This window comes from Zosterops lateralis (genome assembly GCF_965231275.1).
Source record: "Zosterops lateralis genome assembly, chromosome: 1".
Lineage (NCBI taxonomy): Eukaryota > Metazoa > Chordata > Aves > Passeriformes > Zosteropidae > Zosterops > Zosterops lateralis.
Genome location: NC_139762.1, coordinates 150,865,273 through 150,882,231, shown reverse-complemented (window position 1 = coordinate 150,882,231; position 16,959 = coordinate 150,865,273). Strand labels below are relative to the sequence as shown.

General features: G+C 49.5%; 1 protein-coding gene across 5 annotated transcripts in view; it reads right to left on the bottom strand.

Annotated features, from left to right (window-relative positions):
- ZC3H3 (zinc finger CCCH-type containing 3) overlaps window positions 1-16,708 on the bottom strand; it is a 128,206-nt gene extending 111,498 nt beyond the window's left edge. For 2 of the 5 annotated variants that reach the window (XM_083869789.1, XM_083869793.1), the window contains exons 1-3: window positions 16,634-16,708; window positions 13,472-14,801; window positions 11,693-11,886 (exon numbers count right to left, since the gene is read on the bottom strand). In XM_083869789.1, the coding sequence (XP_083725915.1) occupies window positions 11,693-11,886; window positions 13,472-14,801; window positions 16,634-16,679 (1,570 nt within the window). In that variant the 5' untranslated portion in view covers window positions 16,680-16,708. Of the gene's footprint in view, window positions 1-11,692; window positions 11,887-13,471; window positions 14,802-16,507; window positions 16,522-16,570 lie in introns of those variants that run through there. The other 3 variants (XM_083869792.1, XM_083869790.1, XM_083869791.1) reach the window with 3 other exon arrangements.
- Between the last annotated feature and the right edge of the window lie 251 nt (window positions 16,709-16,959).

Sequence of the window (16,959 nt, the reverse complement as noted above, 5' to 3'; positions counted from 1 at the left end):
CTGGGAAGAGATAAACAAGGATATCAAGTTTAGGAGGCTTTTCCACAAAGCTGCTTCCCCCACGTTGTGTCCAGGCCATGGAATGTCTGTCACCCACGCCCTGCCCGGCCTCACAAGGAGAGTGGTGACAGTGGGAGAGCCGCTGGGGCTGGGCATCCCCCTGCTCCGGGGGCTGGAATTGTTCAGGAGCAGGGATCGCTTTACCCAGTATTGTATGTCCTGGTTTTCCTAAACCCCTTTGGCTCACTCGACAAGTGTTTGCTCACTTCACGCCCTGTCCTCACCTGTCCTTTGTAGGGCCCATCTTCACAGACCTCAAAAAACTGGGGAGGGGATGGGTGTGCTTCAAAATCCAGTCAAGCAGATGATTCCCAAGCTCTGGAAAGAAACTGCAAAGTCCAATCTGCCTGGGTAGATTTTATTGCTGATTCCTCCATGTCCAGAGGCAGCAGGAAGGGGCAGGATCACTGCAGGCTCGTGATCATGAAATCATGGAATTGTTCGGGTAGGAAAGGACCTTAAAGATCATCACATCCCAACTCCCTGCCAAAGGCAGAGACATCTTCCACTATTCCAGGTTGCTCAAATTCCCATCCAACTTGGCCTTGGACATTTCCAGGGATGAGGCAGCCACAGCTTCTGTGGGAATTCCATCCCAGTCCCTCAACATCGACACAGGGAAAAATTTCTTCCCAATATCTCATCTAACCCCACCCTCTGGCAGTGGGACGCCATTCCCTGTGTCCTGTCACTCTCCCAAGGTAATCCCTGTGTCCCTGTCATACCCCCAAGGTAATCCCAAAATCCACTGGAATAATCTCTTTGTATCCTTCTGGAAGTGGGATGGCCTAAAGTGGCGGCTGGTCACCAGCATGGTTCCACCAGTACCACAAAGAGAGTTAATGCCAGATGGAATTCTATGATTCCTAAGCCCCATTTCAGGGCTCAGGGTTTACCAGGATCTGAAATCCTTTGGAAACAATGAATCCAAACTCTCCAGAAAGAGATGAATAAATTGATGAGAAAGTCTGCCTAATTCCAGCAATCCAAGGAATGCAATCTTTTCCTATCAAAGGGAATCACGGAATGGTTTGGGCTGGAAAGGATCTTAAAGTCCATCCAGTTCCCCCTCCATGCTTTGGGCAGGGGCATCTTCCATTATCCATGTCCCTCTAAGCCCTGTCCAACCTGGTTTTGGAGACTTTCAAGCATCCAGGGTCAGCCACAGCTTCTCTGGGAATTCCATTCCAGTTCCTCACCACCTTCCCAGGAAAGGATTCCTTCCCAACAACCCATCTAACCCTGCCCTTTCTCAACTTACCTACATTTATCCATTTCTTTAGGGCATTTCATCCTTCAAATATTCCCACTGGAGACTCAACTTCCCCTGAATGTCAGGAATGTCTCCAAAACCACCACTGACTTAGATCCACAATTTGTGGAGTGATAGTTCCTTGATAAATCATTATTTAGACTTCTTCATATTTAGGAAAGCAACTTCATTAACCCCACGGAAGGGGGGGTTAAAATTAAGAAAGAAATAAAAATCCAGCTGCCATATTGAAAGTCCATTAAACGAGGAAAGGACCCAACTTTGGTGTTTCTAAACATCAATTATTCTGGAATAATTAATTAGCAGAGCTCTAACAATACATAAAATCACTCGCCTCTGACTCTTCTGATAATTTATGCAAGATTAAAGTATCGCTGTGGTTGCCTTTTCTGGTGCCTAATTCAGCATTTTCTTTTTCCTTATGGAAGCAAGACTCCAGATTTAACTGCTCTAATGCCCTTTTACAGTGTTTGCTGTAGTAAAATCTAACAGCCACTCCGGCAGGCGAGCCGGGAAATGATGGATCACGGAAGCTCAAGGAAAGAGGAGCACCGTAAAATGCCCCAGTTAATGTGGAGAGAGCAGAGTAAATCTTGTTTTAAAAACAGAGCGGGATCTCTGATGGACTCGTTTCACCCCATCAAATTCCCTTTTGATTTGCTTCCTGATAAGGGAGGGCTCCACTCCTGGATTCCTGATAACAGGGAAAGCATTTGGAAGTCATCGCTGCTAAATTAAGGTCACCAATCACTGAAAACACCTTGACCCAGCTAGAAGCAAAACATTATTTGGGTGGCAGGTTGGGCTCCTCTTTAAAAGGAAAGAATTTTCTGCTTTTTTTTTTAATCCCAAAAAGAGCATTTGACACTGATCCACCTCAGCCCTGGGATTTGAGCATCTTTCCCACCCCAAAGCTGGATAAAGAATGGATTGACAGCAGCCCCCGAGGAGAAGGACTTGGGGGATGAAAAACTGGACATGCCCCTTCCATGTGTGCTCACATCCCAGAAATCCTCCATATCCTGGGCTCGTCCCACAGTGTGGGCAGCAGGGAAGGGGGAATTCTGCCCTTCAGCCCCACTGAGGTGAGACTCCATCTGGAATTCTGCATCTAGCTCTGAGGTCCAATATCAGGAGGGATGTGGAGCTGCTGGAGCAGGTCCAGAGGAGGCCATGGAGATGCTCCAAGGGATGGAGCCCCTCTGCTCTGGAGCCAGGCTGGGAGAGCTGGGAATGTCCAGCCTGGAGAAGAGAAGGATCCAGGGAGACCTCAGAGTCCCTTCCAGCGCATAAAGGGGCTCCAGGAGAACTAGAGATGCCTTGGGACAAGGGACAGGACACAGGGAATGGCTTCCCACTGCCAGAGGGCAGGGTTAGATGGGATATTGGGAAGGAATTCTTCCCTGAAGCTAGTGAGGGGCTGGGATGGAATTCCCAGAGGAACTATGGCTGCCTCATCCCTGGAAGTGTCCAAGGCCACACTGGACAGAGCTTGGAGCACCCTGGAATAGAGGAAGACATCCCTGCCCATAGCAGGGGATTGGAGCTGGATGATATTTAAGACCCTTCCCAAACCATTCTGTGATTCCATGAAAAAAAACCAAAATCTGATGGCACATCCTACCCACTCACCCTTCCCTGGGCTCTCTCTGCCCCATCCAAGGACAAGATGTCCCAGGACATTTGCCGGTGCTGTGAGGAACAACACGGAGTTTCCCATCGCAACCAGCAATGGAGTTTACAGCCCACACTAAATCTCCAAGAATTCCCGTGCCCTTTTCCAATGGAGAGCCCCCGAGGGCAGATTAAGAGCCGATAACACGTGGGATCAGCTTAGGAGGTGATCCCATCCACACATCCACACAAAATCCCCACTTGACACCACTCCAAACAATCCAAAATAGAAACAGCCCCCTGAAAACCGCACGTGTGGGGATTATCCAGAGGCACAGAGGAGGAGGAAACGTTCCTTGAACTCAAATGTCCTGAGGGATGACAAGAAACTCCCGTTGACAAGCAAAATCAAGGCATTTCCCCATCCCTCAGCCTGAAGCAGAAACTCCAGCAAAGCTGCTGGAACAGCAGAATTTTGTAGGACTCGGGAGATGCTGCCGAGTCCACAAATCCCTTATTCCAGGTGCACTCTGGCATCTGTTCCATATTCCAAGGCGTTTTGCTCATTTCCAGTGCTTTGTAGAGCACACTGAAAGATCCAGCAAGTCCTGGAATGAACGGCTTAACTCAGCTCAGCAGCCAGGGAGAGGAATTTCCTGACGATGTTTCCGAGTCGTTACAGGGAAAATCAAATGAGAAGATGTCCATGAGAAAATTTAAAAAAATAAGGGTGTAAACAGGGATTTGGGAAAGAACTGGAAGCAGAAAGCAGAACAGAGAAACCTACACAGGTTTTACGGGGAATTGAACATCTGCCAGGGTGGGATTTTGGGAATCCTGACAGAGCAGTGGAGGATACTCCGATCATCCGCACTGGCATCAGTAATTCCAACTGTGACCGTGCTGGGAATACCATCAGACAGTTTATTAAGTGGGAGAAAATAGCAAAAGAAAGGAAAAAAAAAAAAAAAAAAAAAAAAAAAAAAAGGAGGGAAAAGGGACTCATTGTCATTTTTCAGGTTAAAGGGGTTTTTTTTAAGTGCCTTAAACACACACTTTTGTTTTCCTTATTTTTATTTAGGAGCCCAAGGAAAGACAAGCAGAGGGATAGGAGGGATCAGCACTGAAATTCCACCCAATTCCAAGCAGCAGGTCCAAAACTGGTTTAAAAGCTTCATTTTTGGTTGGAGTAGGAGACCCCTAATGGTCCCGTCTATGCCAAAGCATTCCATGGACAAATAAATATCTATTTCCAAGATAAAGATCTGTTTCCAAGAGCATGGAGTGACAGGATAAGGGGGATTTGCTTCAAACTGAGACTAGGTTCAGATGGGATATTGGGTAGAAATTCTTCCCAGTGAGGGTGGTGAGGTCCTGGTTGCCCAGAGAATTTGTGGATGCTCCATCCCTGGAAATACTTAAGGCCAGGCAAGCCCCAGGAGGCCAAATGAAGAGTTCAGGACCTACTGCTCTGTTTCCCATTTTTTTCCCCTCTTGGTTATTTTTTTTTTCCCTGTCTATTTTTGCTCTGCACCATGCCATCCCTGAAAGGTTTGGAGTCATACACAAAGCCCCCCACAGACTTGGAAATATCAAGGGTCAGAGCCAATGGAAGGATCTCATCCACACACAAAGCCAAGTATTTTTCCTATTAGTGTATAAATAGACTATTCCCCAAAGAGCTGCTGGCTACCAATGGAATCTCCCAGTCCAACAGAGCTGGAGCTGCACGGGAGAGGCTCTAAAACAGGGACTGAGGTAAAAATATTGAGGCAAAACTATCTAAAATAGGGACTGGGAGGTGATTTTCATTAACATATGGAATGGTTTGGGTGGGAAGGGACCTTCAAGGTCATCTCCTTCCACCCCCTTGCCATGGGGCACATTCCACTGGACCAGGCTGCTCCAAGTCCCATCCAACCTGGCCTGGAATACTTCCAGGGATACGGCTTCCACAAGAAATTGAGTGTGCAGGTCAGATTCCTCAGGGAAAGAGACACACAGGAATTGTCACCTTCAGGATCCCCATTTCCCTCTAGGTGCTCCCTCTGTCGCAGATGCCGATTTCCCCGAGCCCAAATCCAAAGTCTACACGGGAGGAACACTTCCTTGAGCAAGGCCCAACCCCTCGCTCCCAGCAGGCTGTTATTTTTAAAAGAGGGCTCTGCAAAGAGAATTCCCAATCCTGGCTCCACGCCTGCAGCTCCTCTTGCAGGCTCGGGACGAGTCACCTGGAAATGCCAAGTCAAGGCGGAAACCCAAAACCGTTACTTACGACCACTGACGTAACCGGGGCCGGCAAAGGGCCAAGAATGTGAACTTTTCCCAATTCCTGAAGGAGTGAGGAGCCACCTCACCAGCCACGCTCCACCTCTGGCTCCCAAGGACAAGCCAGAGGGAAGAGAGAGCTGGCAATGGAATGATTTCTGGGCAAGGTCAAACCTGGATGGGACAGAGGAGCGACAGAGAGCGGCGACCTTGGAAGGGTTTGGATCAGCTGGAAGGAACTCGGGAAAACAGGAGTAATGATGGAGTGAAGAAAAAGATGTGATGAACTCCAAGGAGTTCTGAGTGTGATCCAAGGGCTTCCCTGAGGGAAGCCAGCAAGAGTTTAACTCGGCCGTAACGTGATCGGAGGCGTCACCTCGAAGAGCAGCAAAACCTCACGCAATTCAGAAGAAAAATAAAATAAATACAAAATAAAACACAAAACAAGGCAAAAACCTCCAAAATTCCCTCAATTGCTGTCCTGCCGGGAATCAACCTGCTGGAAACATAATGAAAAGAAACAGGAGAGGATATAAAATCCAGGGCTAAGACTTTCAGAGCTGCCAGAGGGATCCAAACACCCGGTGTCAATAAAATTATCAGCAGCTGAGCATTTGGATGCCACTCATAACTTTCTCCTCAACATTTACACCCCCTTTACTCGCCTGAGTAATGCAAAGCAGCTCCTGCCACTTTTGCCTCCAGCGTTTTTCCAAGCAAACATTCCTTGCCCATCCTGACCCCCTCACATCACATCCTGTGGAGTGAGAAGGAGAGAAATGAGGGTTTAAGGAATTTTTTGGAGGGTGATTCTGGCAGCAATGAGTAGGAGAAGCTTCTGCAGATGCAGAGTGAAGTGAGTTTTCTGAATTGTACAGAACTTCTCTTTAGGAAGATAGGAAAACAAACCAGGATTTCTTCTGTTTGGCAGTTTCAACACTGGGGTGGCAACACAGGAAAAGCAGGGAGCTGATAACACAAACCACTGGCTTATCTCAGTTTGGAGCAGGAGAAAAGGGAAGATAAGCAGGGAAGGAATATTTTCAAGGGAAGCAACACAAAACCAGGTTGGATGTGGTCGATCCAAAAAGGATTTGCTCCAAAATTACTCTTCCTCTGGCCCTGGAGTTGCACAGCCACAGATGGGGAATTGCAACAATTCCCTACTTACTTAAGCTGAAGGAGCAAAGGTTTAGTGGGATATTGGGAAAAATTCTTCCCTGGGTGGGTGGTGAGGCCGTGGAATGGAATTCCCAAAGAAGCTGTGGCTGCCCCTGGATCCCTGGAAGTGTCCAAAGCCAGGCTGGACAGGGCTTGGAGCAACCTGGGATAGTGGAAGGTGTCCCTGCCCATGACAGGGAGTTGGAATGTGGTGATCTTCAAGGTCCCTTCCAACTGAAACCACTCTGGTCCATTCCAGGATGAACCACCCACCTGTCGCAGGAAAAAAAATCCAAAAGCTCCTTAAAAGTTCCTTTAATGCCCAGACCTGGAGGTCATAGTAGGAAAAGAGAGCCAGGCTCTGAACTCAACACAGTAAAATAAGTTAATCCTTGAGGTCCCCTCCCAACCCAAACCATTCCATGATTCCAAGTTCACCTCAAGTAGGACATGACCAGTCTCACATGAAACCAATCCATCCTGACAAGCACCGAATTATTTAAGGAACAAACACAACACAAATAAGGAAAAGTCCCTGGAGAACCTCCCTCCTGCTTTCTCCATCTCCTGCTTCCAGCCAGTTGTGACGGTGCCAAAGCAATCCCGGAGCAGTCCTGCCTGGAAGGGGACATTACAGAGGGGGAAAAGACATGGAGGAGCCTCTTTGTAATATTCCACGATCCCCCCGGGCGAGGCGCAGAGCCGGCGCTGCTGAACGCTGCACTTTTGGATTCAATTAAAGTGATTATCTGTTGTGCCAAATAAATTGTGTCCAGCATCTATCCTGCAGGATTTTACACCTCCAGCCTCATTATTCCCTAACTGTTTCCTCCTGTTTATGCTCTCTCCAATTAAATTGCTGATAATATGAGCCAAAATAAAAAACGAGCACACCTTGTCCGGAGAAAATTGATTCCCTTTTTTTCCTGCACCAGGCGATTGCCAGGTTTTATATACTCTGTTCCTGGCGATCATTAGTAATTCAATTTTCTTTTTATTAGCCCCCTTATCTGCTGAGCAATATAGTGGCAGAGCTGACCTCTTTCGCACGGGTAAATGTTTAAAATCTTTTCCCTGATTAATTTTGCCAGTTAAGGAAAAGAGGAGAAATGATCCGGCTCTTTGCCATCACAATGAATAAAGCTTAATGTTGATTGTGATGGAATTTCTAATGCCAAGGAAATTGATTGAATGCAGCAATTACCCCGCAATAGGAACTCCAGGGAAATGGGATGGTTTTCTCCCCGGCCGTAGCCTTTTGGTTATTTAAAACAATCCAATTTGCAAGGATAATTATATATTAGTGTTTTATCTGCCACCGGGAATGAACATGGGAATTTTGATACTGGCCCGGCATTAGCAGGTTATTGCTGCAAATTACTCCAGATCTGCTTTCTTTCACATAAAGACGAAATTAGGCCATCAATAACCAGAAAAAGGTGGACTGAGGAGATGGGAGAGGCACGAGTGCCCTCTGCAGGGCTGTGTGCACTTCCCAAAATCCTCAATTCTCTTGGAAAAAACCCTGATTGTCCCACAAAAATCCCAATTTCCCCACACGAACCACACAGTCATCACTCCCATTCTCTTCATCCGTACATTTTCCACATCTCTGACGTTAAAATGAATTAGAAAAAAAATCAATAAATCTTCCTTTGAAGCACCTATTCCTAGTTTTTTCCAATGAAAAAGTCCTGGGAATGAGAAATGACAGCTTTAATGCCCAAGCAGGATGAGCCAAGGAATAATGAGGAAAAGTTCCCAACTACCAGAACTCACTTGTCTGTCATCACAAAACAGGTTGGGAATAAGCCTCATCCTGCAAGAAATCCCAGATAAGGATAGGAAAAAGCTGTTGGAAAAGCGTGGGATTCACATATCCTCTGGCATGCGACTTTCAGGACAGGAAAAGTGGGAATATCCTGCTGTTGTCATACCTGGATCAGTCAAACCTCAGTTAGAAGTTGGTGTTTTCCCTCAAAAAAACTGGTGAGAAAAGATGCCATCTCTGAACTTTTGGGAATATTCCATCTTCAGTTTGGAGAAAGCAGATAAAGGATTTACAATGTGATGGGACAGGACAAGAACAAAAAGCTCATTTGGCACTCAGACTGGCTGGGAGAGCTGGGAGTGTCCAGCCTGGACAGCTCTCTGGAAGGATCCAGGGAGACCTCAGAGCCCCTTCCAGTGCCTGAAGGGGCTCCAACGGAGGTGAAGAGGGATTTGGACAAGTATCTGAAGTGCCAGGACACAGGGAACGGCTTCCTACTGCCAGAGGGCAGGGACAGATGAGATTTGGGAAGGAATTCCTCCCTGTGAGATTGGGAAGGGGCTGGAACAGAATTCTCAGAGAAGCTGTGGCTGTCCCTGGATCCCTGGAAATGTCCAAGGCCAGGTTGGATAAGGCTTGGAGTAACCTGGGATAGTGGCAAGTGTCCCTGTCCACGGCAGAGGGTTGGAATTCCATGATTTCCAAGGTCCCTTCCCACCCAAGCTATTCCTTGGTTTTATCCAACATAGTGGCACCAGAGACCTTGATGCTGGTCCCCTAGCTTTTCCCTGGATAAGGAGAGAAACAATCACCACCTTTTATCCCTCTTCCATCACATCCCTGAGCATCCTAGAGGTGAGGGAGGCAGCCTAACCTGGAACTTCCTCCCTCCTCCACTATCCCATTGGAAAAACTTCCATTTGGGACAGACTCCAATATCTGAGCTCTAATTAAACATTGCACTGAATCAAGTATTTTGGAATTAATTGGTAACAGCTGCAGGTGGATCTCTCATGGAACAGCCCAAATAATCCCAAGAAAATTCCTACCAATCTGCCACTTTCCACTGGCTCTCTCTCTGATCACTAAATAAAAGCAATTCCCACAGAGGGAAGTCCCTCAGGACAGAGCACTGGGAAACACTAATCCCAATTCAAAACTTGGAAATGGCTGGAAGAACTTCCCTACTGATGAGACCAAACAGATTCATTTGGGTCCAAGAAGGGAATTGGAAAGTCAGGAGACAAACCAGGACTTGGGAAAAGCAGGAGCAATGTCTTTGTACAGCCCACAGATCTGTGCTTCAGATCCTAAAATCCTGTGGAACAGGACAAACAGGAAACACCTGTTTGTCGCCACAGGCCCCACATCCGTGGGGACAGAAGGGGCTGATCCAGCTTTTCCAGCCACGCTGCCATGCAGGAAGTTGGGAACATTCCTCCCCTCTGTCCTTCTCTCCAGTGTGATATCAGAAATGAATCCACCTCCCTGCTCCATTCCATTCCTGCCCCACTCTGCTCCCAGTGTATCCCAGTAAACCCATTAACTTCCCTCACACCTGTCCAAGGAGAAATGGAAAAGACTGGAAATTCCACCACTTTGTGGTGATTAATATCCACAATATTTTTCTGGGATTAATACCCACACTTTGTCCCAAGAGAAACCAAAACAACCTTCCCAAAATCTCTTGGATAATCTGAGAGCCAGGAATTGAATCCACAAGACTTCACTTACTTCCAGCTCCCTGTGGAACCAGAAGACACTGGCACCACATCCATAATTATACATTCAGAGGGAACAAAGTGCAACATGGGAGTTGTCCCAATCCCTGTGAGCATCCAGGATCTCCCAGACTTGGGAATATTCCTGCCCCATCCATCACCTAATAATCTTCTCCTACTAAACCTGGGAAAAAAAAAAAAAAAAACAACACAGGAGTCCTGGAGCACATGGATGAACAGCCCTGGAATAATTCCACAGCTTTTAAAACCCAAGGTTTAAGAATATTCCAACACATGAAGCTGCAAATCCTCTGCCTGGGATTGAAGCTCTCCAAGAAAAATCTTGAAGTACAAAAGGATTCAAATCCAGAAAGTCAATTTCAATCAAAGGGAGCAAATCCAAAATTCCTTGAGGGAATTTCAAGGCAATCCAGGCTCTTCCCAAATTTCTCTCCAAAGGAGAAGGTGCCACACAGAGAACCATTTGCCAGGAAAGGCTGGATAATTGAATCCACTTTTGGAGGGGGAATGAACTCCCTGCTCTCCCAAGGCCACTTCCAGACCTACTCCCTTTTCTTCCTTCCATTCTCCAACCTTTATTTGCCAACTTCCCAAAGCCTGGAGCAAAACCACATTCCAGCTTTATTTTCTCATTCCTATCCACTTAAAATCTAGATTTCAGTATGGGAACATTCCATTCAATCAAGGAACTGGGATTCCAAACAAGCTGATACCCCTGGAATCACCACTACCTCAATTCCTTCCAAGGTTAAAATGCTGTAGCAATCCCAAAGTGTTCCGTGTCTCCAGAGCTTTCTGTCTTTTCATGGAATCATGGAATGATTTGGATTGGAAGAACTCAAATATCATGGAATTCCACACCCCTGCTATCAGCACGGACACCTTCCACTATCCCAGGTTGCTCTAAGTCCTGTCCCACCTGGCCATGGTCACTTCCAGGAATCCAGGGATAGCCACAGCTTCTCTGGAAATTCCATTCCAGGGTCTCCCCACCCTCACAGGGAAGAATTCCTTCCCAATTTACCATCTAATGCTGCCCTCTGGCAGTGGGAAGCCGTTCCCCCTTGTCCTGGCACTCCAGCTCCTTTTCCAAAATCTCTCATCCAGGAAAACTCAATAACAACTCAATGGAGCTGTTTGAACACCAAATAATCCCAAAATGTAACTGGAGACAAATCCCAACTACATCTGATCCAAGCCCTTCTCCCAGATCCAGCAATTCCCACAGGGAATATCTCACCACTGGGAAAGTGGGCCTCATATCAATCTGAAACAACTGAATCCCAAGTAGGGGAAGCCTTTAATCCATAAAAATATCCCTAGGGAACAGAAGAACCTGACTTGGAGCGATCAGCATTCCAACAACATTCCAGGCACTTGGAAGTGCCAATCTGAGCTCCAAATTCTGCTCCAGGGCAGCAGGACATGGATGCAAGTTCCCTGTTCCCAAACATGATGGATTCAGTATTCCACTAATTACCAGTGTTTTAAGCAAATTAGATCTCAAACTGGACACAGCACTCGGAATACAGGTGAAAGATTTCTGTATTCCTGCCTCTGCCAACCTCTTCCTTCTTGGAAAACCCTTCTGAAAACCCAGGGAAACCCCAGGAAAAAGCAGGAAACACTTTTTTTTTGTGGCAATGCCAAAGGACAACATGCATACAGAGTCAAACTTTTCCTTGGTGTTTGCTCCAGGACCAAACAACACCTCCAGGAGGATTCACCAACGTATTCCCAAAATCCAAGAACCCTTGGGATCACTCCAACAAGTCAGTGAGCCCTTGGAATGCCTGTTCCTACCTTCCTTGGTGGCCACCTGTGTCCTGGTTGCCGGCATTCGGCAGAGCTGGTGCTTGGAGATCTGCACTGGGCCCCGGGGCGAGGAACGTTTCGCCATCACCGAAGGTTTTCCCCGCATGGAATTCCTCCTCCGGAGGTGGAATCGGCTCTTCAGAGCTGTGGTGGGGGAGATGTTCTTCTTATCCGTGGGGGAGCTGGGAAAAGAAACGTCACACGGTTAGGAGGGAGCAGGGAAGTGACCAAAACATTCCTGGTGTCCTTCTCCAAGAAGAGTTAAATCCCACCAGGATTTTCCTCTGGCTGAGAAGCTCTGAACAGAAAATTCCAAGGAAACGGGCAAATGTGAGGAATTCCTGGCAAGGAACAGATGGAGAATGAGGTGTCTGACAGCCAAACTTACTCATTGCCTTCTGCTTGACAGATGTGAGGGATTGAATCACACAGTCATGGAATGGTTTAAGTTGGAAAAGACCTCTGAGATTATCAAGTCCAAGCATCTCCCAGCAGCGCCAAGGCCACCATTGACCATGTCCCCAAGTTCCACATCCACAGGGATCTAAAACCCCTCCAGGGATGGGGATTCCCAATGACTGACCACTCTTTATGGGAAGGAGTTTTCCAATAACCAAACTAAACCTCCCCTGGAGCAGTTTGAGGCTGTTTCCTCACACCCTGCCCCTTGTTCCCTGAGAGATCCTGATCTCTCCTGCCTTCACCCTCCTGTCAGGGAATTTAGGGAGCCAGAAGATGGCCCCCTGAGCCTCCTTTTCTCCAGGATGAGCTCTCCCAGCTTCCTCAGCTGTTCCTGGTGCTCCAGACCCTTCCCCAGCTCCTTTCCCAACTCTGGACATGCTCCAGATCCTCAATATCCTCCCCGGAGGTTTTGAGAAGCCTCAGCAACATCCAGCACAGGAGGATGATCCCTTCTCTGGTTCTGCTGGAATTTACCAAGGTGTGGGAGGTCTCCCTGAGCTGCCAAAAAATCCCAAACATTCCTAGCTTCTCCAGGCTGTTCCAGAGTGATTTTCCCAGCACAATCCACCCACTGATAGTTTTCCAGGCAAAGCAGGAGGGCAAGACAAGGATGGAAACCTGCTGGGAAGCACTGAAGGGATCTGGGAAACAGAAGCAGGAATCAACACAACAATTACGAGAATTTGAAATTAAATCAAGGAAAATACAGCTTCCTTTGCTGAGTGAGGAAGTGTCAGTGACCACAGGGATTCACAGGATCCAACTCTGGATCACTCAACATCAGGAGGACGTGGAACAGAGCGGGCCCTCTGCTCTGGAGCCAGGATGGGAGAGCTGGGAATGTTCAGCCTGGAGAAAAGAAGGATCCAAGAGAGACCGCAGAGCCCCTTCCAGTGCCTAAAGGGGCCCCAGGAGAGCTGGAGAGGGACTTGGGACAAGGGATGGAGTGCTGGGACACAGAGAATGGCTTCCCACTGCCAGAGGGCAGGATTAGATGAGATATTGGTAGGAAATTCCTCCCTGTGAGGGTGCTGAGGGGCAGGCATGGAATTCCCAGAGAATCTGTGGCTGCCCTATCCCTGGAAGTGTCCAAGGCCAGGTTAGACAGGGCTTGGAGCAGCCTGGGATTGTGGAAGGTGCCCCTGTTCATGGGGTATGGAATTCCATGATTTTTAAAGTCTTTCAACCCACACCACCCCATGATTCCTTAAATCCTCCAGCACACAACAACCCTCACTGGAATCTCGCCCACAGCCACAACTCGACATGAAATCCATGCACCCAAAATCCAAACCAACAACTCACCCCACATTCCCTTTCCTCTTGATGATTTTTGTCCGACTCTTCACTTTGTAACTGGACAGTGCAGCCTCTCCAGAGGATTTCATCCCACCAGGAACAACGGACGCCGCGCTCAGAGCCGGTGGGACAGAGGTGGCTCGAGGAATATTTAATGCTGGAGGCTTCTTCTGGTCCTCAGATCTCCACTGGAATGCTGACTTGGAAGTGGAAGGCAAAGTCTGCAAGCTGGAGGCTTTCCACTTATATTTACTGGGAGAAACTCCCAGCTTGGACTGCAATCCCAATTTCTTTACCTTTGCTCCCAAATCTGCTTTGGGGGAGATTTTAGCACCTTTGTCTGCTCCCACAATGCCCTTCTTGGAATTTTCAGCTCGAGGGCTCGCCCACCTCTTCACAATCCGAGAGTTTTTCCCAGGGTTTGCCACCCAGGTGTAGTTGTTTTTCCTGAATTTCTGAGATTTGCTGGAGATGGGTGCTGAGGCAGCTTTTTGGAGAGTGGGAGCCTTGGGAATGACGGGAAATCTGCTCTTCACTGGAGTCACTTCAGCCTGAGCAGGTCGAGAGAGCAGGTCAAGAGAGCAGGTCTCCGTATTCCCAAAGAGTTTGGGATGTAGGGAAGCATCGTGGACTTCCTCACCACTCGGCTGCCCTGGAGAGGGTGGTTCTGCCTTGACCCGTGCCGAGTGCTGGGCCGGCTCCTGACCTGGCAATTCCAAAGGTATTTGTGGCTCCGACTTCAGCGCCACGGCACTTTCACTGCTGCTTCCCGAGGCAGAAAAGGAGCTCCCAGCTCCGCTTCCAGGCAGGCACACAGTTCTTGATGTGGAACTGAAGGAAATGGATAGGGAAGGTCTTCTCTCTTCCTTCTGGAGAAGACATTTCTGGCTATTTCCATCCCCCGAAGGAGCCACCGCTGCTTCCCGCCCGGAAAACTCACCGTAAGGACCCACATTTTCCTGGCCGGCCCTTTGTGGCACCTGGATATCCACAACGATGTTCCCATCCGTGGTGAAATCCACGTGTCTCTCCAGGGATGATTCTGGTGGCTCAGGGATCTGGCTGTCCCCATGGCTCCCAAAATCCTGGGAAGCGCTGGAAGCACTTACAAGGTCATACCCCGGTCCCAGCAGCCGATTGTCCAGGGAGTATTTCTTCCTCCAGGTGTGAGTCTGGCGTGGGTGGAAATTCCTGGGAGCCTGCTGGGGGTACCTGGTGGAAAAGGCTCCTCTCCTGGTGTAGCCGGGCTGGCGGGGGTTGGTCCACCTCGGAGGAGCCGATGGCACCGGGCAACGTGGGACATTGCCGTGCATGTTCCTGTGGCTGTTTATGAGACCTGTGGAAGAGAAGACAGAGCACTGATTCCCTGGTCCCGTGGGAATTTGAGAGCAGCACACAAAGCTGCTTTTCCTTCTGCCGGAATTACATCATCACTCGGGTTTTAGGTGAGCCAGGGTGGAAGGAAAATGGAATCACAGCATCCAGGAATGGTTTGGGCTGGAAGGGACCTTCAAGAACATCTGCTTCCACTCCCCTGCCATACCCCTGGATTCCACAGGTTGCTCCAAGACCACGGAATTCTGACCCCCTGCCATGGGCAGGGACACTTCCCACTATCCCAGGTTGCTCCAAGCCCAGTCCAATTTGGCCTTCGGCACTTCCAGGGATCCAGGGGCAGCCACAGTTTCTCTAGGAATTCCCTTCCAGCCCCTCACCACCCTTCCAGGGAAGAATTCCTTCCTAATATCCCATCCCTCTCTGCCCACTGGCAGTGGGAAGCCGTTCCCTGTGTCCTGACAAATCCTGATCCCACCTGACTCCACTCTCCTGTCAGGGAATTTTAGGGACCCAGAAGGCTCCCCCTTAGCCTCCTTTTCTCCAGGATGAGCCCCTCAGCTGCTCCTGGGGCTCCAGACTCTTCCCAAATTCCCTTCCTTGCTTCCCTTCAAAGCAGCAAGGACACTCCAAGGCTTTGCTGTTGTGTCCCTCTGGAAGCCACCACCTCTCCCTGGTGCTCTGATCTACCAACATCCCTGGTAATTGGGGAATTTCTGCCCTTGTCCAGCCTCAGTGTTTAAAAAGCCTTTCCCATGAGTGATTCCCGAAGGAATTTGGAGCCTGGTATTTCAGGCAGAGCTTTTCCTTCACCGGGGCCACGGAGCTGCCAAGAGAGCTGCATCAGCACATTCCTCATGGAAAAGCAAGCATTGTTTTCCCTCCTCTCATTCCCCCACACAGGAGCTCCTGGAGAGGCAAATCTCAAGTCCTGAGTGGAGGTTGTGGCCTCACTAACAAGGAAAATTTACTTTGAAGGACAAACATAGAGAAAATTGGTGCTAAAATAAGATCTTGTGCTTTCCCGAGCTTGGGAAGGGCACATGGATACACATCCCACCTCTGTGCTTCCAGCCCGGGTCTGTGGGACAGGGAAAAGCCCCTCCCCAAAGCCAAAAGAGTCTCAGATCCTATGGAGAGCAGCACTGTGGGAAATCCGTGGTGATCCCAAAATCCCCTAGCAGTCCATGGACTCTGTTCCCTCCCTGCCTTGGCCTGCTCAGCTTTCCTGGGTCTTCTCCCCTTCCACCTTTTCCCAGCACTCCATGGATCATTCCCCTCTTCTCTCAGATTTCCTGAGTCCTCTCCTCTCCCCTTTCCTTCGTCCTCCCAACATTCTGGGATCTCCTCCATCCCCATCCCCCCCACACTCCTCCCCAACCCCCCCTAAAATCCAACATCCCTTCCACAGCTCGTCCTTCCCCCACCAACTCCTCAGGTCCGGTCACAACCTGTCACTGTCCCACCACAGATTCCCAAAATTCCCTTAAAACCCCGCACCGCCCCTCAAGATGCCCAGATTTCCCCTTATCCCTCCTCCAGGTTCTCTCACTTTCCTCCTAGTTCTCCTTGTAGCAGCCACTCCCTGTTTTCCGACCCCGGCCTCCTCTCCTCGCACACCTCCCCCCCACGCCCGCCCCCTTCCCTTCTTCCCCGTTCCTCTCGGTGTTCTCTCGTTTCCTGGTGTTCCTGCCTATCCCTCCACACCCTGGAGCACTCGGATCTCCAGGCACAGCCGCTCCCATTCCCGGACCCCCTTGATTCCCACACCCTGGAGCACTCGGATCTCCCGGCACAGCCGCTCCCATTCCTGGATCCCCCCGATCCCCGCACCCTGGAGCACTCGGATCTCCCGGCACAGCCGCTCCCGTTCCTCCATTCCCGCAGCGCTCCCGCACGGCTCCGCGCCGCCGTGACGTCATCAATCCGCGCCGCCGCCCCAACGGACCCATATGACCGCTCCTGAACGGTCACGTGAAGCCCGCGACTGTTGCCGGGCAACGAGGACAGGACAGCGCGGCCTAAACTGAGCCCGGGGCTGGGCCTGGGCCTAACCCAGCCCGGCCCGGCTGTCCCCGGCCTCTGTCCCCGGCCTGGGATAGCCCGGCTGTCTCCTGTTCCCGTCTTAGCCTGGTCCAACCGTCACCAGCCCCTGTTCC